This window comes from Hyperolius riggenbachi, chromosome 3, assembly GCF_040937935.1.
Source record: "Hyperolius riggenbachi isolate aHypRig1 chromosome 3, aHypRig1.pri, whole genome shotgun sequence".
NCBI lineage: Eukaryota > Metazoa > Chordata > Amphibia > Anura > Hyperoliidae > Hyperolius > Hyperolius riggenbachi.
Genome location: NC_090648.1, coordinates 182,198,706 through 182,222,733, shown reverse-complemented (window position 1 = coordinate 182,222,733; position 24,028 = coordinate 182,198,706). Strand labels below are relative to the sequence as shown.

Here is a 24,028-nt window from a genome sequence, read left to right as displayed (position 1 = left end):
TCGTAGGTGTGGAGACTCATTTTTGGTTTTTGAGTTGCACATGGGTTATTTGTTGGGGGTGTTTAGTTTGTCTCACTGGGAGGGAGTGGTGGCCAGCTTATTTTGTAGTTGGTGGGGTTGTCTATGTGTTAGTATAGGGGTTTAAGTTTGCGTTCCATTGTGATGTTGAATTCGACATTGTGTTGTAGACGTAATAGTGTGTGTGGGGGGGTATCCGATCCCCATGAGGAGGCGATTAAGGTTCTTGTTGTACATAACAGTTGGGAGATTAATACACGTTTAGGTGGTGGGAAATTTTCTAGTCCTATGTGTAGTATAGCAAGTTGGGGGGTTATTGTAAAGGAGGGGTTTGTGTTGATTTGAATAGTTTTGGATACATAGTTCCAAAGAGGTTTCAGTTTTGGGCATTCCCAGAATATGTAGAGCATAGTTCCAACTTGCGAGCAGTTCGCCAGCAAAGATTGGAATATGAAGGCGAAAAATTCACAAAACTTCTAATAAATCACTTATTTATCACCTAATTGATAAAAATAACCTTTCAGCACATTTACAAGCAAAATAATCACTCAAAGTAAGTTGTGCCTGATTAACTTTATTTCAATATTACTTTCCTTACCTTAATTATACTATATTTTTGCTCTTTGGGAGCTTAAAAATGTAACATAGATAAGCTGAAAACGGGTGAAAAAGCTTTGTGAATCATGCCTATGGCCTCAATTCTGGTAGCTATGTGCGGTAAATATTTATTTGTCTGTAAAATACCTCATCCATTATATTCCTTTTTTTTTTTTTTTTCAATTGTTTGCTTTCTATTCTTAAAACAGAAAGAATTTGCGATAATTCAGGTTGGAGTGAGCTTGAGATGTCTCCCAGTGCAACACTATTGAATATACAGTATGCAAATTAACAAGCTGACACATCATTGCATTCCAGCGGTTCTGGAGGTGTGTTTAGCTTCTAAAGGTGGCCATACACTGGTCGATTTGCCATCAGATCGACCAACAGATAGCTCCCTCTCTGATCGAATCTGATCAGAGAGGGATCGTATGGCTGCCTTTACAGCAAACAGATTGTGAATCGATTTCAGCATGAAACCAATCACAATCTGTGGAGCTGCCGATGCCCCCCCCCCCTGCCAGCTATACATTACCTGCTCCGGCCGGCGCGAGTCCCCCTCTGTCCCCGCTGCTCCTTCTCCTGCTGGACTCCGGGTTCCGGCTGGCTTCACTTCTTTCTGTCCGGGAAAGTTTTTAAACAGTAGAGGGTGCTCTACTGTTTAAACTTCCTGCCGGGACAGGAAGAAGTGAAGCCTGCCGGAACCCGGAACCCAGCGGAGAAGGAGCAGCGGGGACAGAGGGGATACACGCAGGCGGAGCAGGTAATGCATTGCCGCTAGGGTCGGTGGTCGGGCAATAAAATGCCGCTATCGATGCACTCCCGACCCGCCAGCGATCGAGCGAAATCTTCCGCACGGACCGATCAACGGGACCGATTGATTTCGGCTGGAAATCGAAAGTTCTGTCAGCGTTTGCGCAACGGTTTTTACAGCAGATTCGATCACAGTGATCGAATCTGCTGTATATCGGCGGGAAAATCGTTAGGTGTATGGGCCCCTTTAGGGTAACAATGGTTAATTTGCATATATTCAGCAGTGATGCTCTGGGAAACATCTCAAGCTCACTCCAACCTGAATTATAGCAAATTCTTTCTGTTTTAAGAAAGCAAATTTTTGTTTTCCTTAGTATTTTAGTAAGGGGGCTTTTAGGACCATTGTAGCCCCTCACACACTCCAATGAGTTCTGGTTCACCATGAGCTTGCTGGTTAGTCTGTACCTCCCTTTTTTTTCAGCAATTCTGAAAGATTTTTCTCCATTTACGAACATGTGGTAAAATGTGCAGTACATGCATAAAGTGCGGTATTTCAGCGGTAAATAAATAATAGTAGTCTTTGTCTTCCACAAGTTAGGATAGTGTTTGGAAGATGTTTTGGTTTTTGAGGGGGGAGGAAGGGTGTACCAGTACACTATCCAGCTGATTGAATAAGGGCCATTGGCCCCTATGCAATTAAATTTTCTCCTGAGTTTTCTCACAGGAAATGCATTTTCATCTTATCTACAAAATAAATGTTCAGCGCCTGGTAATTCAAACTCTACTAAAAAGTAGGCAAAGAAGCAACCTCAACCTTGTTGAGGGCCTAAAAGACGCTTTATTGATAAGGTATGAAAACCTCTCCTGTGAGAAAACTCTGGTGAAAAGAAATATTAAAACGGAGTGAAACCCAGCATTTCTTCTTTGCTCTAATACATTATATACAGCATATTATATACTACCACCATTTTTTTTAACAGCATTCAAAGGGTTAAACAGAGGATTTAGAAGCTCCCTGCCAGGAAAGCAGGAGGCATCCAAACTGGAGCTATTGTTATTTTGTGTTTACTTAATTGTATCAAGTAAGGAATGTAAACACTTCTCTGACACTACAGACCAGCCTTTCTCAACCTTTTTATCCTGGAGGAACCCTGCAAATAACTTTTGGATCTCAAGGAACCCCTGCAAACAATTTTTTAATCTCGAGGAAATTATTTATTTTTATTTATTTTATTTATTTTATTTTTCAGGAAGCATGGTCTTTAAAAGTATGTGTGGCTGTTTATTTCACTACTCCCTATTACACTGCCACTCATCATACCATCTCCTGATGCCCCAATTTAGTGCTTCTTGTTACAGTACCACCTATTATAGTGTGCTCTATTATGCTTCCCCCACGATAGGGGAAAATGCCAAGGAACCCCTGCAAAGTACTCAAGGAACCCTGGGGTTCCAGGGAACCCTGGTTGAGAAAGCCTGCTACAGACTCTCCTGAACATAGCCAGACAATCAGAAAGCATTTCTGCTTACATTAGAAGATGAATAAAGCAGTTATGAATAAAATGCAAAGTCCGCTCACAGAGCAAAAAAAGTGTACTTTGGGAACTTGTAATGTCTAAATGAATAATAATACTTATGCACAAAAGCAAATATGATAACCGTATGGCATATAAAAAGTAGGAAAACATTTTTTATTGAATATTATGTCAGGGTTTTATACCGCTTTAAATAGAGACCCTTTCGGCTCAATTCAATGAAGTTCTTTCCTGGCCGGAAAAATGCATTAGATGTGAACATGCCCATTGATTAGCTTGGACTTTCTGTTCTAATGTATTTTTACATTGCATTAAAAAAGAGGCATTGCACATAGCATGAATGCGGCCTAAAAGATCAGCAGGATAGCCAAGCAACTTGCAGTAATTTAATGGAATATAAAGCTTTCACATCAAATGTTAAAAACGCCAAGAGGTACAGTAATTATACTGTCAAAAAAATAAAGAACATATTGGAACATACTGTAGATTGATCAGCACACATGGGAAAATCACTTGGGAAGTGTGCATGGGTCTCTCCCTCTGTACTGCCATGCAGTATGGCCAAGCAGACATTACAAAAGCTGTGATCCGCACCAGTTTCAGATCAGAACTACACAAACTATTTCATAATTTAATGTTACAAATTACTTTTCCATTTCTGTATACATAAAAAGTTTGTTTGAAACCATGGGATCATTTGATTTGACTTCACACAACTCTTGTGGCTCTGTTTGTGTCATTGTTTCACTGCTTACTCAGAAATTTCCACTAAAGAAGAACATTTTCCAGTATCTCGGTGCAGACCTGTGGCGATGCCCTATTTTCTGTCCTACTAACCATTCACACTCACCACCTGCTGCTGCTACTTTCACAGTGACACATTACATCCTACAATATAAAGCGCAATGCAATTATATTGTAATGGTATGCTTACATTGGTGCATTGCCACAGACTCAAATGGAATAAAGCAAGGCATGCTGTGTGGTATTGAACAATGTGCACTTTAACCACCCTGGCGTTCTATTAAGATCGCCAGGGCGGCTGCGGGAGGGGTTTTTTTAAATTAAAAAAAAACCTATTCCATGCAGCCAACTGAAAGTTGGCTGCATGAAAGCCCACTAGCGTGCGCTCCCGATCCGTAATTCTGATCGCCTCCGGCGGTCAGAATTAACAAGGAAGGCCGCAATGAGCGGCCTTCCTTGTTTTGCTTACTTCGTTGCCATAGAGACGAGCGGAGTGACGTCCTGACGTCAGCCGCCTCCGATCCAGCCCGCAGAGCGGCGGCGATCAGGTAGCACACGCGGCTGGCAAAGTGCCGGCTGCATGTGCTGCTTTTTATTTCGTTAAAATCGGCCCAGCAGGGCCTGAGCGGTACCCTCTGGCGGTAATGGACGAGCTGAGCTCGTCCATACCGCTAAGGTGGTTAAGGCTTCTTGCACACAGGGACGTTACAGGCGCAGGTTAGTGCAGCCTGTAACGCTCCCCCAACGCACAGCAATGTAACACAAGTGGGCTGTTCACACTGCCCATGTTGCGTTACACTGTAACGCAGCAAAGTGCTGCATGCTGTGCGTTCTCTGAGGCTAAGCCGCGTTAGACTGTTTGCACATGCTCAGTCATGTTGGGGAGGAGGGGAGAGCGGTCGGGCACATGGCTAATTAATATTCACTGCACTCAGTGACGTGCAGTGTTTACTTCCTGGAGCGGCCGCTCTGTGCGGCGATTGGCCAGGCGGGACCACGTGATGCCGCATGCGTCCAAGAGTACGCATCACGGACGCCAGAGTGAGCTGCACGGACGCCAGAGTGAGCGGCTCACTCCGACGTCAACACCAGAGAGCACCAGGCGTTGCGTTAGGGGCACGTTATGTGCCCTATAACGTCCCCTAAACACAACGTCCTGGTGTGTAACTATCCTAACAGTTGCAATGAAGCATACTATTTATGCACTATTGCATTGCATGCGTAACACAACACACATTTCCTCCATTGCGTTGTGATGTTGTATTAGCTCCTAGAATGAGGGTGTAAAAATCGCCCCTTTTCTTCCTGTAGACTTGTGCGCACTGTTGTGATGTGGTAGCCAGAGGTAGCCCCCAGTACTAGATAGCTAGAGGTACACCCTGGTATGAGTAGCAAAATGTGACACCCTGTATAGCTAGCCAGACTTAGCCCTCTCCCCCCCCCTCCCCCTGAAGTATCTGTAGCTAGAAGAGCCCACAGTATTAGGTAGCCAGATACAGCCCCCCCCCAGTCTAGGTAGCCACAATATTAGCCTGTTGCAGCCCCTGAAGAATGGTAGCCAGGCATAGCCCCCCCAGCATAGGTAGCCAGATGACCCCTGCAATATAGGTAGACAGATGTAGCTCCCCAGTATAGGTAGCCAGAAGTCCCCCTAGTATAGGTAGCCAGATGAACCTTACTGTATAGGTAGCCAGAGGCGATTTGGGCGCAGCTGGTGTCGCCATGGGCCGTAATAGGAATTGCGGCTATAGCATGCACTCAGTGAGTAACGTGGGCTCCGTCAAAAGATGGAGCACAAATTACTATAAAAACACTGTAATTCGTCCACCAGCAATAGCTGGAAGCTGATTTACATCTTTTCCCACTATCCATGGCGGCCTGGAGGGGGAATAGTAATTTACACCGCCTGGACGTTTGCAGGAGCAGGGTGAACCGTTTATCGGCTTTACCCTGCGCCCAAATCTCCCGGTGGCTGAATCATATGTAGGTGCCCCCAGTGTAGGCAGCCAGAGGCCCCCATATTGCAATGCCCAGTAGACCGAGAGGTAAGTAACACCATCCAGGCCTGCTGGTTGTGGCAGGTCATGTGATGACTGATGTTCAGCAGCTATGGACACCAAGGCCCCAAAAAGAAAGCCAGATTATGCGTATCCCAGCCTGGATGATGAGTTACTCATCTCTCTCGCTCTTCTCTGCTTTCTCCTCCCTCTGTGCCTATGCTGATCCCTATCCACTACCTCTATCATAAACATCAATGTACCGGCCATTTTTGCATTAGTGGTTTGCCACTTTCTTGGGACATAGCTCTTAAATGGTTTACCCAACCAAATATTTTTGTATCACTTTTTTTTAAAGGCTGGTTCATACCGGGGGCCTGCGGTTGTGTGTGTGGGGGGGACCACTACTACTACTACTATAACTGGGAAAGGGGACCACTAGGCTAGCAGAGAAAAAGTTATAAAAGGGGTGTCCACTGGAGTAGACCACCAGGGAATGTGGTAAAGGAGAAGGGGGAGCACTAGACCGTTGGAAGCAGGTGATGTCTACCATTATTATTTATTGTATTTATAAAGCGCCAACATATTACGCAGCACATGACCTGCTTCCGGCTGTACGATTCCAGTTTCCGTTCCGCTGAACGGACAAGAAAATGCAGCAGGACCCAATTTTCCAGACTGTTTCGCTCAACGGAGCTGAAGGTTTTGCAGCAAAATAGGAACCAATGAAAATGGACGTTTTACAGCACACTGGCTGACAAAATTTGACAGTTTTCCTGGATCCAGATGGCTGGATCCTAGGAAAATGCAGATGTGAACTGGGCCTGACTGTTGGAGGCGATTGCTATGCTTTTACTTTTCTAAGGTCCCTCCAATCTCATACTACCTAAAGGGATGATTGACTATCACTAATCATGATTCTAAATTTCAAGCTTTTTCTGCATACTTCACTATTTCCTGTTCTAGAAAGGTAGGTCACAATTCACACTTACGAATAGTTGTGGTTATCGCTTCACAAAGTTCGAAGCAATAACCAGTATATACACACACATAAAAGTTTGAAGCACAGCTCTAACACGCTACGAGTCTGCCATCTGGTGGCCATATTCTCGCTTTACACTTCCATGCCGTGTTCTCAGAAAAATAAATGAAAAGTAAGGAAAAACAACAGTCCGTGTGAGGAAGTTAAATATCAACTCGCTAAGCTGGTGCCCCAAAACCCAGAACGTAACACCCTTGCAGTCGGGAGACTTGCGAACTGTTCATCTACATAGCTTAGAGCTACTGATAGTCGAGTACCGACACCTGACTAGCCTCAGCTCCCGGAAGCCAAACTACATCTCCCAGAAGTCTGAGCAGTGGTGTGAGGTCACTTGAGAGAAAACCTGGAAGAAGTTGACGAATGCGGAACACGTGGGTGAATGGAACGGCTGGTTGCTGATGTGATGCTGTTCCTTACTGTCTCACCAGATGTTTATTTATGTCTTCTATTTTAAGACCGTCATTTATATTCGTCCAACATAGCTTTGTTATGTAGCTCAGTGCTGTGAGGTTAGTTGTACCGTAGATTGTGTATTGTTAGCATGTATATAGTTCAGGATGCTGTTCCCACTTTCTAGATAGAAGCAAGTAATTTGTTTGTTTTTACCCCAGGTAAGAAATGTGGCGCTAGTTCAGGGGACCCAGTGGGAAACCTAGACCAATGCCCACTGCCTGCTCACAGCAAATTGGTCACATCCACTAATTTATAAAGAACTAGTAGACCCAAGCCGCTTAAAAACGGGCTCTAGGGCTGTTTCTTGCTGCTGCCTGCCGCATGTTACTGCGCACCCGCCGCACGCACACACCTGGCTGAATACTTACATGCCCACCCGGCTCCCTGGCCCTGTCCTCCTGTCTCTGTGAGGCTGGGTAGGTGCTGCGCACATGCGCAGTAGCAAAAAGCACGGACCGGCTACACAGAGACAGCACACGCAGGGACACAGGTTTTATTATAGAGGATGGGGACCCAGGATTGAGCAATAATGCTAAAATTGCACACCATGACTGTTGCCTGAGGCCTTCGGGCACGGACAACTTTGCTAAACCTAATTTGGTTGGTGGCGTGGATAGTATTTTCTGCTGTGTCCATATTGCCACTAGCAGGAAGTCCCCTCAATTAAACTAGCACTGGAAAAGTTGGGTATGATTTACTGTAGTGCCAGTTTCACAAGTAATGCCTAGGTGCCTATACAGAATAACAAAGGCTGTCAGCACACCAGTAGTATTCCAGTGCAACACACTTTTATTGTGCACATAAGACCTACAATTGTGGGCCTCACAGGATTCCCCTTTCTCAAGGCATGTGGTATACAGTAGTATACAGTACCAGTAGTATTGCAATGGAATACTACTGGTGCACTGATGGACTTTGTTTTGTTGTTTATGCATGGAAGTGACAGTGCTTGTGTCACATCGCCAAGCACAGAGAATCTAAAGAACGGTGTGCCTGCTCCCTCTGTGTTTCCTGTAGGGGTCTGTACAGAAATTGAGTGTCTTCCTATTATTTATTTGTTACACTATTGTTTATATAACTCTGTCTACAGGGAAGTATAGACAGTGTTGTGTACAAAACACATGCAAAATACAAGTATTTTATGTATGAGGCATGTCTATTGGTGGGGATCAGGGCCCAATCCCTCGGGCGACATTACAGCTCTAGGACTGTACAGACGTATTGTTAGCCTGTAGGCTAGCAGCATGTTCTGTCCGTATGGGGGGGGGGGGCTACAGAGTGGTAGAGGAGTGATGTCATGCTGCGAGTGAGGTAAGTAGGGAGAACAATGACGTAATCTGCCAGGCAGACCACTGGCTAAGCAGCCGAAGAGGGCCGGGGACTGCTATAGAAACATTGGATTTTTGGCTGAGTTTCATATTGCGTGTGTACTGGACTTTGTTTGCTGGCAAACAGTACCCCTTGTAGCTACTTCCGGATTAGCGAGGTCTGTTATTAGTGCGCAGGCGCTGGCACAGCGGCGCGTATCCTTGGTCACATGGCCGGGAGCACTCTGCACATGATGTCATTCCTGTGACACATGTGCATATATGGCGAACAGTTCATAACATCACTATAATGTCGTAAATTATTTATGGTAATTTTTCTGGTTTCAATATCAGAAACACTTCATATATTTATAGATTACTGTATATTGGGCATGTAACCCTGGCCTCTCAGTGATGTTTAGCTATGCGGAATTATCCTCCCAGAGCATTCTGGGAAACCAGATATATTTTTTTACTGGCTTCAAAACTTTCAGTAAACATTCCGCAGTGAAGCAACTGACAGGATGAAAGATGTCGCCACCAGGGATGCTTTCCAGATGAATTCTAAAAGGATTCCATTCAGAATTCCAGGGCTGTGAAGTCGGAGTCAAGGAGTCGGAGTCTGAGTAATTTTGGGTACCTGGAGTCGGAGTTGGAGTCAGTGGTTTAATAAACTGAGGAGTCGGGAGTCGGATGATTTTTATACTAAATCCACAGCCCTGGTAAGTATTAGACTAAGGAGTCAGAGTCGGAACCATTTTGGGCATCTGGAGTCTGAGCCATTTTGGGTACCCGGAGTCGAAGTTTGAGTCTGTGGTTTCATAAACTGAGGAGTCTGAGTCAGATGATTTTTGTACCAACTCCACAGACAGTTCTGTGGAATACATCCTGATAATTAGAGCACCTGAGCGGGTGGGTGAGGCACGTTTCAAGCTGCGTCATATGACTACCGCTGCTTCCTCCTTCCGGGTTGAAGGAGGAAGCATGGTAATGACTTGACGCAGCCTGGAATACAGCGTGGGGTGGATTAAAGAAGACGGCTGCTGAGTAAGTTTAACCCTCTCTCACCCACCCGCTCAGGTGCTCTGATTATCAGGTTGAATTCCAAATGAAATCCATTAGGAATTCATCCGGAGAGCATCCCTGGTCACCACCTGTGATAAATTTCAGAATGTAAATTGGGGTGAGGAAAGGTTTTACAATGGGCAAACACTGACTAAATAATTTATAAATTAATAATGTAAAAATAAGCAGTTTTACATTATTTTCAGTTAAGTACCTCTTTAACTTGAAGCAGGAGAATGTTTTTATTAAGTGCAATGGAACATGTGTTTTGCACTGTATAAAGTAATGTTCTATAAAATGCATCTAAAAAGTTGTACCATAAATTGTTTTCATCGTGAGAATTTATTCACTTTTTGATGCCACAAAACATGTCACAACTTGACTAATACAAAAATCGGGACACCGAGAGCCCAATATAGTGTAGTAAGTACTGGTAATTGATGAATCTTAAAGAGACTCCGTAACAAAAATTGCATCCTGTTTTTTATCATCCTACAAGTTCCAAAAGCTATTCTAATGTGTTCTGGCTTACTGCAGCACGTTCTACGATCACTATCTCTGTAATATATCAACTTATCTCTCTCTTGTCAGACTTGTCAGCCTGTGTCTGGAAGGCTGCCAAGTTCTTCAGTGTTGTGGTTCTGCTATGAACTCCCCTTTATGCACACTGCCTGTGTGTTATTTAGGATTAGAGCAGCTTCTCTCTTCTCTCTCTTATCTTTTACAAGCTGGATAAATCGTCCTCTGAGCTGGCTGGGCTTTCACATACTGAGGAATTACAAACAAGGGCAAAGCTGTTTGCAGGAAGAAAAGAGCAGCCTGAAACTTCAGTGCATGGGGGAAAGAAACACACAAATGATCTCTTGAGATTCAAAAGGAAGGCTGTATACAGCCTGCTTGTGTATGGATGTATTTTCTATGTGTGGACATACTGTACATCAACCTACTTCCTGTTTTGGTGGCCATTTTGTTTGTTTACAAAAAAACTTTTAAAAACTGTTTTTAACCGCTTTTAATGCGGCAAGGAGCGGCGAAATTGTGACAGAGGGTAATGAGAGATGTCCCCTAACGCACTGGTATGTTTACTTTTGAGCGATTTTAACAATACAGATTCTCTTTAAAGGAAACATCCAAGCAAGATAAAAAACAAAATCCACTTACCTGGGGCTTCCTCCAGCCCATGGCTGCCGTCCTGTGCCCTCTCCGCAGCTCAAGTGGCACCCGGTGTCCTGTGCTGTAGAAGCCGACCTCGCCAGGTCGGCTTCTTGTGCGCTCCACGGCGTGGGTCATGTGGTCCGGCTGACGTCGTCAGGTCTGTACTGCGCAGATGCAGTAGTTCTGTGCCTGCGCAGTGCAGACCTGATGACGTCGGCCGGACCATGTGGAGCCGATCTGGCGAGGTCGGTTTCTGCAGCGCGGGACAACGGGAGGCATCGGAGCTGCGGCGAGGGCATAGGACGGCAGCCATGGGCTGGAGAAAGCCCCATGCAAGTGGATTTTGTTTTTTTATTTTGCTTGGACCTTCACTTTAAAGAGTAAGAAAGAGGATACTCACAAACCAGGGTTACCTCATAGGCAACCACTATACATGCAGGTGAGGAGGTTAAACCTGTCTACACTCAGGATTAAGAAGTCGCTCTCTGTAGATCGGAAAGAAAGGGGGTATATCACCCCTCCACCAGGGGTGGACACAAGTATTGTATATAGTAAACAGAGGCGTCAAAAGAATAAAATAGACTAAAATTGTTAAAAAAGAGGCACCTGGTGCATCCCCGACCATTCACTGTTGTGTGCTTCTTTTTGCTGCCTAAGGAGGCGGGGTCGTGCCTGTGAGGCGCGTTGCAAAGGGCGCGAAAAGCTGTTCCCATCATTTAAAAACTGCTTCCATTCATTTGAGTGGACATCGATTGCTTTTCGACAATGTTACGTTTACCACCATGCAGAAGCCTGTGTGAACCAGCCCTAAAGTACATGTAGGTCACTCATGTTCTCATTGTTGAGAATTATTGGTTATTGAATCTTTGTTTCACTGCTGTGTATTGAAGATGACTGTAGTGTTATTTCATCACAGATGGACTCCGAGCTGAAATTACTTCCCCTGAATCATGGAGACTATGGAACCCAAAGATGTAGACTGGGACCCAAAGCTATGTCTCATCTGAAGGCTAAAATTGGCTTCCCCATCCTGATATCGCTTCCAAGTGGCAGCTGTCTGTGCACAGCCTGGCCAAGGAAAGATCTCGCTGATGGCTTCCTGCAAGCAGACTTCATGTGTTCCACCATGCCAAGAATCACAACAGACTTTGCTAACTCAGTTGTTTGTTTAAGTCAGTTAAAAAGTTTAACTCCAGTCAAGTTAAAAAGGGTTACTGTGAGAGTGGTACTAAGAACGTCAGAAGTAAAACTATATTTATCAGACACAATGTTACACGAGTTGGTGAGAGATTTGCTGAGAAATATGTACGTGTTACCTGATTACTTGATAACAATGACTGATGACTCCCCGGTTGTGCATGTGGACATACTAGACATGGACCCTGTAACCAGTTGTGCTGGCCTAATAACTGCAAAGACCAGCCTGAATGTTAAAGAAACTGTCACACAGGAGTGGTACAGGGTGGCAGCGGACAGTTCGTCTCCGTACCAGGTTGCTGGACTGGATGAAATATGTGCCTCCCTCTGTGAGATTATTAATTTGCCTTTTAGCTATCAGAAAACCCTAGCTACATTAGGTTTAACATGCCCCAAAGGACTTCTCTTGGTTGGTCCTCCTGGAGTTGGAAAAACGTTTTTAGTAAAAGCTGTTGCAAGACAAGTGGGAGCCTATTTAATCAGCCTGAGTGGGCCAGCAATTCATGGATCAAGACCAGGAGAAAGTGAGGAAAACCTGAGGAAGATTTTTGAAAAAGCCAGTGCTATTTCTCAGGCAGGCCCATGCATCCTTTTCATTGATGAAATTGATTCTTTGTGTCCTAAGCGTGGAAACTCAGGAAATGCTCCTGAAAACCGTGTAGTCGCTCAGCTGTTGACCCTCATGGATGGAATTCACAGTGATAATAAAATGGTTATTGTTGCTGCCACTAACCAGCCGGATGCTATAGATTCGGCGTTGAGGCGGCCAGGAAGGTTTGACAAAGAGGTAACTAACTAACTATAATAATTATATATTGCTGATATTTTTTTTAGCAATAAACATATATTGCTGACGTTACAGTGTAGTGGAGAGGAAAGACCTCTTTGGCATGTAGGCTACGTCGACACTAGCGTTGACGGATGTTGGGAGTGGACACCATATTGATCATGCTTCGAGAATGAAACTCAGCAATTCTTCTTTGCACTGTCTAAAACATTATTTACAGCATATTATATACTACCAGCATTTTTTTTTTTACTAGAACAGCATTAGAAGGGTTTAAAGAGGAACTCCAGTGAACATTTTACTGTTGCCAGGGGATGTAGCTGCTGCATGGTTTTTGGCAGTTGGAAACAGCTGTTAACAGCTATTTCCCACAAAAGTTCGAACTTTTTTTGTGGGAGGGGTTTCACCACAATATCAGTCATACAGCGCCCCCTAATGGTCTGTTTGTGAAAAGGAACAGATTTCTCATGTAAAAGGGGGTATCAGCTACTGATTGGGATAAAGTTCAATTTTTGGTCGGAGTTTCTCTTTAACACGGGACAGAAAAGCTCAATGCTGGGAAAGCTGGACGAATCCGAACTAGAGATTGTTATCTTGTATTTGATTGTGTCAAGTGACAAATGTAAGCAAACACTTCTCTGACACTGCGGAGTCTACTGAACAAGGTTTTATACCGATTTAGTGTAGTGATAGTGCCCAGTGCATTTTGCATGCAAATTTCCAGTAGAGAAATTACCATGAGAAGGGCAAAGACACTGCAAGTGACATTCATTATGTTGCTGTGAATGCTGTTTCTTTAGTCTTGCAGAACGTCATCTGACTTGCTAAAGTGATCAGACGATGGCTCATTTGAATTTGCTTCCAGGGCTTTGCCTCAGGACTAAGGCTCTTCTCCCACTTGTGCGCTGTGGGCAATGCAGCTGGCTGCTTCAACACATATTCTACTTCCAGGGCTTTGCATCTCCCCACTTCCGCAAAATGTGCAACGCAGGTATCCATTGCAACACTCAGTACTGTGTTGATACGAGATTCTCCCCAATGTGGTGCAGAACCCATTCATTTATAATGAATGGGATCACACTGGATTGTGAAAAAAATGCATACAACCATGCGTTGTGATTCTGTGGTGAAAGGAGTCAGTGTGGAAGGTACATACAGTGTTTTAATGGATCACCTCTATAAATTGTCAGGTCCGCTATACCACGCAGGCGGGCAGATGGTAAATATTGCAGCTACTACTGTGCCTGCTCCACAGCCGAAAAGCTTGTCGGCTGATTTTTCTGAGGCTGCCATTGCTGGATCTCTGAGGCTTGGGAGGACGGGGCATGTTTAGGATAAGGTATATTTTAGGGCTTAGTGGTAAGTCAAAACAGGAAGTTAAAGTGATCCCAAGCTGAAACTCAGGATCAAAATCAGAGCCATACCTTAAAAGGAAGCCTCAGGATCCTATTGAGGCTTCCCTCGCTGATTTAAAGTCTCCCATTGTTGAGCGTGGCCTCCTCCACATCGGAGCTATTTTTAAAATGGATGACGCAGGGGAGGAGAAAGATATTGAGTAGTAGACTACACATGAGGTAAGTATGACCTGTGTATGGTTATTTTGACTTTTTATTTTCAGTTCAGGTTCTCTTTAAGGTAAGTATCTCATTTTGTACCCAAGCTTCGGTTAGGTTACTCTTTGAACATTGTCTTTTGCTGTCACGTTTATCTTGCATTGCTCAAAATTGTCAACTCGGTACAGAAATGAACAGTCCCAAGATAAAAATTTTCTGTACTCTGCATGGACCTCCCTCTGAAGTAGTTCTACAAGATCTGTTTTACTTCTAGATCATCATTGGAAACCCCACACTTTCTCAAAGAAGAGCTATACTTGAAGTACTCACTTCCAATATGCCTATCAGCAGTGATGTGGACACCGGTGAGCTGGCGGACATGACAGTGGGCTATGTGGGGGCTGATCTCAGTGCATTGTGCCGAGAAGCTGCTATGCAGGTGGTACTTCAGGCTCACCAGGTAAGAGGCTTAACTATGCTGTGTGTGAGGAGTGCTCACTAAGGGCTCTATTCATAAAACATTTGCTGAAAAAAAAATCTTGGAGGGAAAACACTGCATCGGTATTTTAGACTTTTGTGTGCTAATTCATAAAAAAGTTTACACTTGCGATAAAAGGTCGGGGAATTCCCGCACTAAACTAGCGGTGCTGGCTGAGTTGTTACATTTTCTCTGTGCGGAGACAGAGTTACTATAAAGGAGGCAGCCCCATCATCTCTTTAGATGTGCATTTTTTTTAAAAACTGCCTCTCCTTGCCCAGAATCTTATCTGAATCTGTCTATTAGTCTTTCTAAACAATCTATGTAATTGCCGCAGCTTAGAAGAACTTCAAGAAATGTTACACATGCAGGCTTTCTGATGTGAAATTTATCTGAAAACCGGTACCCAAGGGGTTAAAAAACACAGCCTGGGTATTATGGGATGCCTTTTTTGTTCTCCTCTCACTGCTGCTGCCTGGGAGGTCTGTCTCCATTAGCTTGCCCGTTATCGCTGGCTTATCTCCCTTTCTCAACAGTCGGTATTCTCCGTTCCCATTCCGCTTGCTCTAATCTTTATGAATTGACATGTAGTGACAAGTGTTGTGATAATCACTGCATAAGGCGGTAATTTCCCGCACTGCTCAGGAATGTCAGCTTTTCATGCGGAAACAGCTTTTATGAATGGACACTTTGCTAAATGGTCGATAAAGTCAGCTGTTTTGAGCATTACCGCATGTGGGAATGCTTTATGAATAGAGGCCTAAGTGTCACTAAAGTAAGCTGCTATAAATCTGGGTTTACTGTAATTTATTGTAATGAGAACTGGTTGGCCCAATTATTAGGTTTGTTTACATAATTATATATTTTCATAGACCTCAGGGTTATTTGTTTGGTACAGTGTTGAACTGGTCAGGAATCTTGTGATAGCAAAACGTATTATATGGATTATATTCATAGTGGAATGGATTTGGGATTAAACAGCATGATATGAGTAGTGCTTGATGTTAATCAGCACATCCACTGCTCGAAGGTTACTGATTTAATTAAAGTGCTTTTCTTTCTTTCTTTGCTTTATTTGCTCCATACTGCGTATGAACCGATTAACGGTAATTATAAAGTCTCCTTAATCCGTTGTGTTCTTGTTTTTGTTTCAGGATAGCCAGGAGAAACTGGTAACCAGAGCACATTTTTATGACGCTTTTAAAAAGATCCGGCCTTCTACAGCTCGAAGTGCTATCGGTCAGGTGGAGTTTAAGCCAGTCTACTGGGAACAAATAGGTGGATTAGAGGATATTAAACTTTTACTAAAACAGGTAAAGCATGCTTCATAAATCATGTGTCTTTGCCCTGTTATTTTAGCTTTATATAACGTTTTCTGAGGAGAACTCAAGAGGAACTGTAGTGAAAATACTACTCCACAAAAAATTGTGAATTCTGTGTGTTGAGAAACTTAAAATGAAGATCTAGCATGTTTGAACAAGTTATAGAATACAAATAAGCTCACAAGTATAAGACTACTTGGCTTGATAAATAAATAAATTAAAACACAACAAAGGTTCATAATAGCAGAACAAATAAGAGGATATACAGGGCTATGTAGTCGGTACTAAAATCATCTGACTCATCAGTTTATGAAACCAACTATTCAGACTCCAGGTACCCAAAACTACTCCACCTTCACAACCCTGATAAGATACTTTAACTTTTGGATCAATGTATAAAATAAATCATAATGATGTTCAACATTCGAAACCCCTGTAATTATATTTATAATTAGCGTGACGGCATACTATCTCAACCATGCATGTTAGAGAGGTTATCATATAATACACTATGGCCCCTATCCTATTAACATTTCACCTGAGTTTTCTCCCTGGATATAATTTCACATTATCTAAAAATAAATGTTATCACCTAGCAATTAAAAAAATACTAAAAAGTTGGTAACAAAAAGTAATATTTAATTATTTTGAGTATTTTCTTGTATGTTGAAGGCTTTAAAGGTATTTTCATGGCAAGGTTCAAAAATATCTCCTTGGAGAATAATCAGGAGAAAAATTTATACGTTATGGTCCTATTTGTTCTAGTAGCACATAAGCTAAAAGATTGAAACTAAACAGCAATAATACAATTAACAGTTTTTAGCTTTTATGAAATAACTTAATAAATCCTGTACCCCTACTGGCTAATCTTAACATGTAAGAGCGCCTCTGTGTGACTTTTTTTCTCTGTGTGCCTTCAAATGACTGAAATAGGCATATATTTTTGTGTCAAAGGACTGTTTTAGGGTGAAAGGTATGTTAGTGCCGTGCATGCTTTTTTGCTCACACATTTGCATAAAAACCTGTGGACACCCACAGAAGAGGGCCTACAGAGTGTGTATCAAAAGTACCTTGGACCTGTGTGACTGCAAGCAGAGTATTAGCTCCATATGGTGGAGTAAAATAAAATAAATGCCATGGTTGATCTAAAAAAAAGACTGGAAGGAAATAAGATTAATATTTAAAGGAATACTATCGATACCCAAGTGTTCTAAAATGACAATGTACAAATAATGTCTAAGTAGCTGTGTAAACCTTTTCTTACTTTTCATGTTAAATATCAGAGGCAAAAGCTGTCATTTATTGAGGGTAGGATTTAGCTATATTGGGACAAATCAATTGCAGAAGGGGTGTCTGCTTCAATGCACAGCCAGAGTTGCATATCAGACTACAGAAAGCAAATATCAAACATATCAAACTCTGAAATAAAAACAATATGAAAAAGCTGTGAGAATTAGTTACATTTCCTCTGCTCTCTTCAGACAGGTCAGTCAGAAACACAGGACGCAGGATCTGCAGCTGTTGGGAGCTCTCTTCTCTGTCACACACAGAGCTACACATAGAGTTAACTGATCAAGTGTGAGGGGAATTTCCCCTCTCCTCATGGCTCAGTCAGCCTTCAGTTTTGGCGTCAGTAAACTTTGAATGTATTTTGCTAACGGTAAACAAAGAAGTTGCTACTAAAATGTATACACCAGTACTTAGCAGCACTTCCCAAACAATTCCTGTGTCAATTGAAAAAAATAAGTGAATCGATAGTATTCCTTTAATATATAGCATAAAAATATTAATGATTGAAAAAAAATCATACTAATAAAGATAATACTAAAAATTATAATGTTATTACTGATAGTAAAAAAAAATGATAATTCTAAAAATAACAATAAGGCTCGTATCATGGTCCTGTAGATCTTGGCATCGGTGATTGGTGCGGGCACTTCCAGGGCGTGGAGTCTAAGTGAGCACGGGTCTTCATTAGCGCACCCAGCAAGGGATGGTGGGCCGTCACCCCTAATGGGCAGCGGACTACTTTGCTGCCTGGTGCCCACCAGCGATCAGCGTGAATTCACAGTGGCTGGTACAATGATGTGACAGTACTGGGCACTGATTGGTCAGGGTTTAAATACCCTGGCCTTCGCATCAGTGCTGAAGCCCCACCTACTGCCGCCAGCATAAGAGGACTAAGGGTACGCCCGCCTAGTAAGATGTAGTTGCACTGCCCAAGGATGCTGATCCTGGAAGTTCGCCAGTACGGCGTGCACCGGTAACTGAGGAGCCAGTGCTGGATCCTGGGAGCAGTAAGTGTGACAGATCGGTTCTCACTTCAGCACTCTTATTGAATATGAATGCATCATTAAAATGGAGTGGACCAGTGAATTGTCTGCCTAGCTCTGTTTTAACATCACGTTCACATCTGGGGCTGATGCGTTGCACCATAGGTGGCTATGGGCACCAGAAAAAAATAAATAAAATACCACTGTCTTAAACTTGCACATTTTCCTGTCAGTAACATTTGTATGGGGACATCAGATCAAGGCACTCTTGAACAATGCCGCCTGTCCCTAACCTATGGATATAAGTTTTCTGGGAAATTATCATTTCCATGCAAGCTACACTGCATATAGTACATGGGCACTGAGACATAGTCAAAGAATGCAGAAACAAAGTGAATATATCAAGTACCACCAGGGCCCCCTCCTCTTCAGGGCCCCCTCCTCTTCAGGGCCCCATAGCAGTTGCTATGGCTATTGCTACACCCTTGGTTCCAGTTGATCCAGAGGAAGGAGAAAAACCTTACAAGGTCCTTACACAATCAAGGTTAATGAGCCTTAAGAGGGAAAAATTCCTTCCTGACTCCAAATGGCAGTCAGATAAATGTCTGGATCAACTCACTTGGAAATTACCTAGTAATTATAGCCGTGTATGCCCTCTATGCAGAGTATTGCGCGCAGCGGAGACTTTTACTCACCTCCCGGGGTATCCAGACATTGGTACCCGTTCTCCTTCCTGTCCTCGGAGGCTCTGAATCACTCTGGTGAGATTGCCGTCATTGATCTCCCCAAAGTTTTACAGCTCCAATCGGAGGACAGAGGTAAAATTGCAGCTCTGGAGACCAGGGAGGTGAGTGAGAGAAGGGGCTGCTGCTGGCGTTCTTGCAGCATGATTTTTTCCTGATTTTAGGGTCTGAAACCTTTTAGAAAAGACCCTAAAATCCAGAAATAATCATGCTGCCAGGGGGGTTAATAGCCAAATTAATGTGGAATATTATATTATTATTTTTTTACATTGATCCAAATTTCAGTATCTTATACTGTATTCCCCTTTTAATATTTTGCTATTAGGAACCTTTGTGGTGATTTACACTTTTAGCATACTTGTTGGTCTTGTTTAAATATGCTAGATTTTCATTTTCTATTTCTCGATTGCTAGAATTCATCTGATATTTCTCAATAGTTAGAATTCATATAATTTTGTATGGACTACCCATCCAGCTGAACTTTTTTATGCACATATGTACCAGTATGTTTGTACAAAAATATTTTTGTATGGATATCTTGGCCAATGACTGTATGATGTTAATATTTTAAGCACTGTACCCGACAGTGGTCACAAACCCTAGATGCATTGTTTATGTGGCAGTAACATTTTCTACATTATCTTATCAGCTGTTGTCTACACAGGAGGTAAGTGATTAACTTACACTCCTTATCAAGTTTCTAATTATTTTAAATCCCATTTGATTTTGGATTGTGATCTTTAACATTGATTAGAGCAGTAGTAATAATGGTGCTTATTTAGTTGAATGTGATGGTCAATGAGATGCAGATTTCTCTGACTTGATCCAAATTTTATTGCAGTTCAGACTTCAGCCAATACAAATTGACAGCTGCTGCCTTTGGTTGAGTTGTTTCAAGCTTCATACAAATTGCAATATAAAGTTGGAGAAGTCTCACTGATCATGTCCAATGGCGAAATCCCCCATATGCACTACAATGAATGTCGCTAGTGAGCATCTGTAGTGAGCAGATGCATCTCTAGTGAGCAGAGCGATGTTTTTCTCACTAACTGATATCCTGCTGACAGCCAGTCACTAGTGAAAGAGTGACAAACCACTCCAGCCATTGTGCAGTATGTTGAATGCAGGTGGAAGATTTGTTTGCGAGGCCATTCCCTTTAACAAGGCACAAAGGAAAGCATAACAGCCTATAGTCACCAACTGGAATTCATCCTTTCAAACTTTTTTCTTTAATCTTTTCATTGTTTGTAACTGCACATCATTGCAGTTTTCACTTTACTCTAAAGGTGGCCATACGCTGTGTAAATTCCCATCCTGATGCCTATTAACATCCCACTGATGTGTGAACCCCCCACCCTGATGCCTAACCTTAAAGCGGAATATAACCCTGCATTTCAACTTTGCTCTTAAACATTATTTACAGCATATTATATGCAAAAAGCATTTTTTTTACTAGACCAGCATTGGAAGGGTTAAACACAGAGGTTTTAAGTTCCGTGCAGACGTTCAGATAGTTACTTTCTATTTAGTTATATGTATATATTTAGAAATGTTACACACTCTTTGGCTGTCCTCCAACTGAGAGAGATGAGTCACAATAAACACTTAGATACATATTTGTAAACAAAAAGTATCTAACTCAACTTCGGATGCGTCTGCAGAAATCTCTAGGGACTTTAAAGCCCTGTGTAACCCTTCCAATGCTGGTGTAAGGAAACGCGGAAAGGCCGCTGTCTCTCGAGGTGAGGCGGCCGTTTCCGCGTCCAGCATGGCGTCACAACGCGGAAAAAACGCTGCATGCCGCATAGGCAGTGCGGCGGAATCCGCATTGGTAACGGCGGAATCCGCATCAGAGGCGGCCCCCGCACTAGATACATTGCATGACAGTACTGGTGTGGCTGGGACTGATAGTCCACCAAGATTCAGACTTACACGCGCGCGAGCACAGAGGCAGAGTTTAAATAGCAGTTAGAAGGGAGTCGGCTGACCAGCTGGGTCAGCTGACAAATTCCACTGCTCTCATTGGACCAGCAATTAGGGAGGTCCTGGAAAGGTCCTAGAGTATATATACTGCTGGTTGTTCACTTGCTCTTTGTCTGGCGTGCGATCACATATGTGGGAGCACCCAGATCCGTAGTCAGATCTGCAAGTGTGCCGGGACCAGCTGGAGCTGTAATCCTACACTTAGCTAGATTCTGTTGATAGCTAAAGTACTAGTTTGATTGTGATTATCTGTTATGACTTTTGCCTGCCTTGACTATCCTCCTGAACTCTGATCTTGTACTTCGATATTTCTGATACTCTGTTGCCGAACCCCGGCTCGTTCCTTGACTCTGCTTCTGCCTCCTGATTTTGTACCCCGATATATCTGATACCCCGTTGCTGAACCCTGCCTGTACTTTGACTCCGCCTTTGCCTCCTGATCTTGTACTTTATCTGTCCGTGTGTGTACTACCTGGCTTGTCCAACCTCGAGAACCGACCTTACCGTTAGAGGCGGTTCCTCGCTCTGTTAGCGACCCTTCCTCCTGAGGGTCACTTTCAGACTATCCTTCCTACTGTCAGTCTGACTCCTCCCGTCTTGGAGAGCTCAGGTCTGCGGAAGGAATCTGTGCAGTACTCCTTGCTGCACTGAGGCCTAGTCCTCAAAGTGTTACTGTTACACCAAACACTACACTCTACTCAGGTGAACAGAGGTTAGCTAGTATATCGGATTATCAGTGATACTGCAGATCACGTATAATCTGGTATACATCTGTATTCCCAGTGATTCTGCAGATCACTGGTAATCAGATCCTCTCTGTGCTTCACCGATCGTTACAGAACGCCAGACCAAAAAATGCAAATGGACGCACACACTGACCATCTGGGCGCACTTGCCACTTCGGTGGAAAACATCAACTAAGTGCTGGGTAGCCACAAGACTATGATTGATGTCTTATCAGGCTCTGTGCGAACTCTCCAGACGTCAGTTGATTCAGTGCGATCCCCTCCTAGTGCTGACATACGTATGCCCGTACCAGATAAATTTTCCGGCCACAAGTCTGACTTCCGGAATTTTAAGAGTAGAGTGTTATCGTACTTCGAATTGAGACCCCGATCCTCGGGGACTGAGACCCAACGGGTCACCTTTATTAAAACTTTGCTGACTGGTGACTCCCAGTCATGGGCATACAACCTGCCTCCTACCGATACTGCTCTGACCTCGGTAGAGGAATTCTTTAAGTCCATGGCCGTAATTTACGACGACCCTGACCTTGCGGCAACCTCTGAGCGGGAGCTCAAACTTTTGCGGCAAGACGGGGGTTCAGTCGAGGATTACGCGGCAGAATTTCGCAGATGGTCAGTCACGGCCAGATTTGATAATTTTGCCCTCATGGATTACTTCTTGTCTGGGTTATCTGAGGAGGTCTCCGATTTAATGCTAACCTTGCCCGAGCCCAGGACAGTCGATGAGGCCATCACATCGGCCATTCGAGTCGACCGTCGATTACGCCATCAGAGGCAGATTCGGGGCAGTCACCGTGCCAGGGTAACATCATATGTGGCACCCTCCGCTGCACCCTTAGTAACACCATCTCCATCTGTCTCATCCCCTTCGGCCTTGCCTCCACCCGAACCAATGCAGATTGGTTGTTCGAAATTGACCCAGGTGGAGCGAAGGCGGAGAATGACGGATCAACTGCCCGAACAAGTCGGGAAACAAATTTGCCTAGGAGTAGTGGGGGGTGACACCCTAGGCACGCCACTTGCACCCCTTAAAGAAAAGAAATTGCTTCTCCCTTGTACAGTTACATGGGAGAAGAAATCTGTGGCTACTGAGGCTTTCATTGATTCAGGCTCAGCGGCCAATTTTATGAACTTTGATTTTGCTCAGGAGTTGGGTATTCCGCTCACTCCTGTGACACCCCCCCATTCAGGTCACGGCAGTAGACGATTCCCCTCTGCAACGGGATCGTCCCCTGTCACAGACTCCGCAGGTGAAGGTCATGATAGGGGTACTGCATGGGGAACAATTACAGTTTTTCGTTTTACATATGTCAACCTCCACTATTATCCTAGGCATGCCTTGGTTACAAGCCCACTCTCCACAAATCGACTGGGCTACGGGCCAGGTAACCAGATGGTCCGATCATTGTCATCAGCAGTGTCTGGGGAAGGTGACATTGGGTAAGACCAAGGTTTACGTGGAGGGTGTTCCCGAGGTATATTCCGATTTTTCTGATGTTTTTTGTCCCAAGTCTGCTGATCAATTACCTCCTCATCGCCCGTTCGATTGCCCCATTGATCTCCGTGCTGGTTGTATGCCCCCTAGGGGTCACCTGTATAACTTGTCCGGTCCCGAGAAGTTGGCTATGCAGGAATACATTCGTGACAACTTGGCCAAGGGGTTTATTCGGCCCTCTCGGTCACCTGCTGGGGCCGGCTTCTTTTTCGTTAAGAAGAAAGACGGGGGTCTTCGACCTTGTATCGATTACCGAGGTCTCAATAAAATCACGGTGAAGAATCGCTATCCGTTACCATTGATAGACGACTTATTCACGCAGGTCACTACTCCTCAGATCTTTTCTAAGTTAGATCTGAGGGGGGCATACAACCTAATCCGCATTAGAAGGGGCGATGAATGGAAGACGGCCTTTAACACACCCGACGGGCATTACGAGTACTTAGTGATGCCCTTCGGGTTGTGCAATGCGCCAGCCGTCTTCCAGGAACTAATCAATGAGGTATTCCGGGAGGTATTGGGTAAATTCGTACTGGTATACCTCGATGATATACTCATTTACTCCAATAACCTCTCCGAACACAGGGTCCACGTGAAATTTGTCCTAAACAAATTAAGACAGAATAGGCTCTATGCTAAGGTGGAAAAGTGTATATTTGAAGTGACCACGGTCACGTTTCTGGGATACGTAATTTCCACCTCGGGCCTCTCAATGGATCCTGCCAAGGTCACAGCCGTGTTGGAGTGGCCACAGCCAGTGGGGTTGAAGGCCCTGCAGAGATTTT

General features: G+C 43.8%; 1 protein-coding gene across 1 annotated transcript in view; it reads left to right on the top strand.

The window, feature by feature from the left end:
- Positions 1-7,004: 7,004 nt before the first annotated feature.
- Positions 7,005-24,028, top strand: part of AFG2B (AFG2 AAA ATPase homolog B) — a 30,441-nt gene continuing 13,417 nt past the window's right edge. The window contains exons 1-4 of the mRNA XM_068275400.1: positions 7,005-7,195; positions 11,583-12,650; positions 14,478-14,663; positions 15,836-15,994. Coding sequence (XP_068131501.1) covers positions 11,583-12,650; positions 14,478-14,663; positions 15,836-15,994 — 1,413 coding nt within the window. The 5' untranslated portion in view covers positions 7,005-7,195. The remainder of the gene's footprint in view (positions 7,196-11,582; positions 12,651-14,477; positions 14,664-15,835; positions 15,995-24,028) is intronic.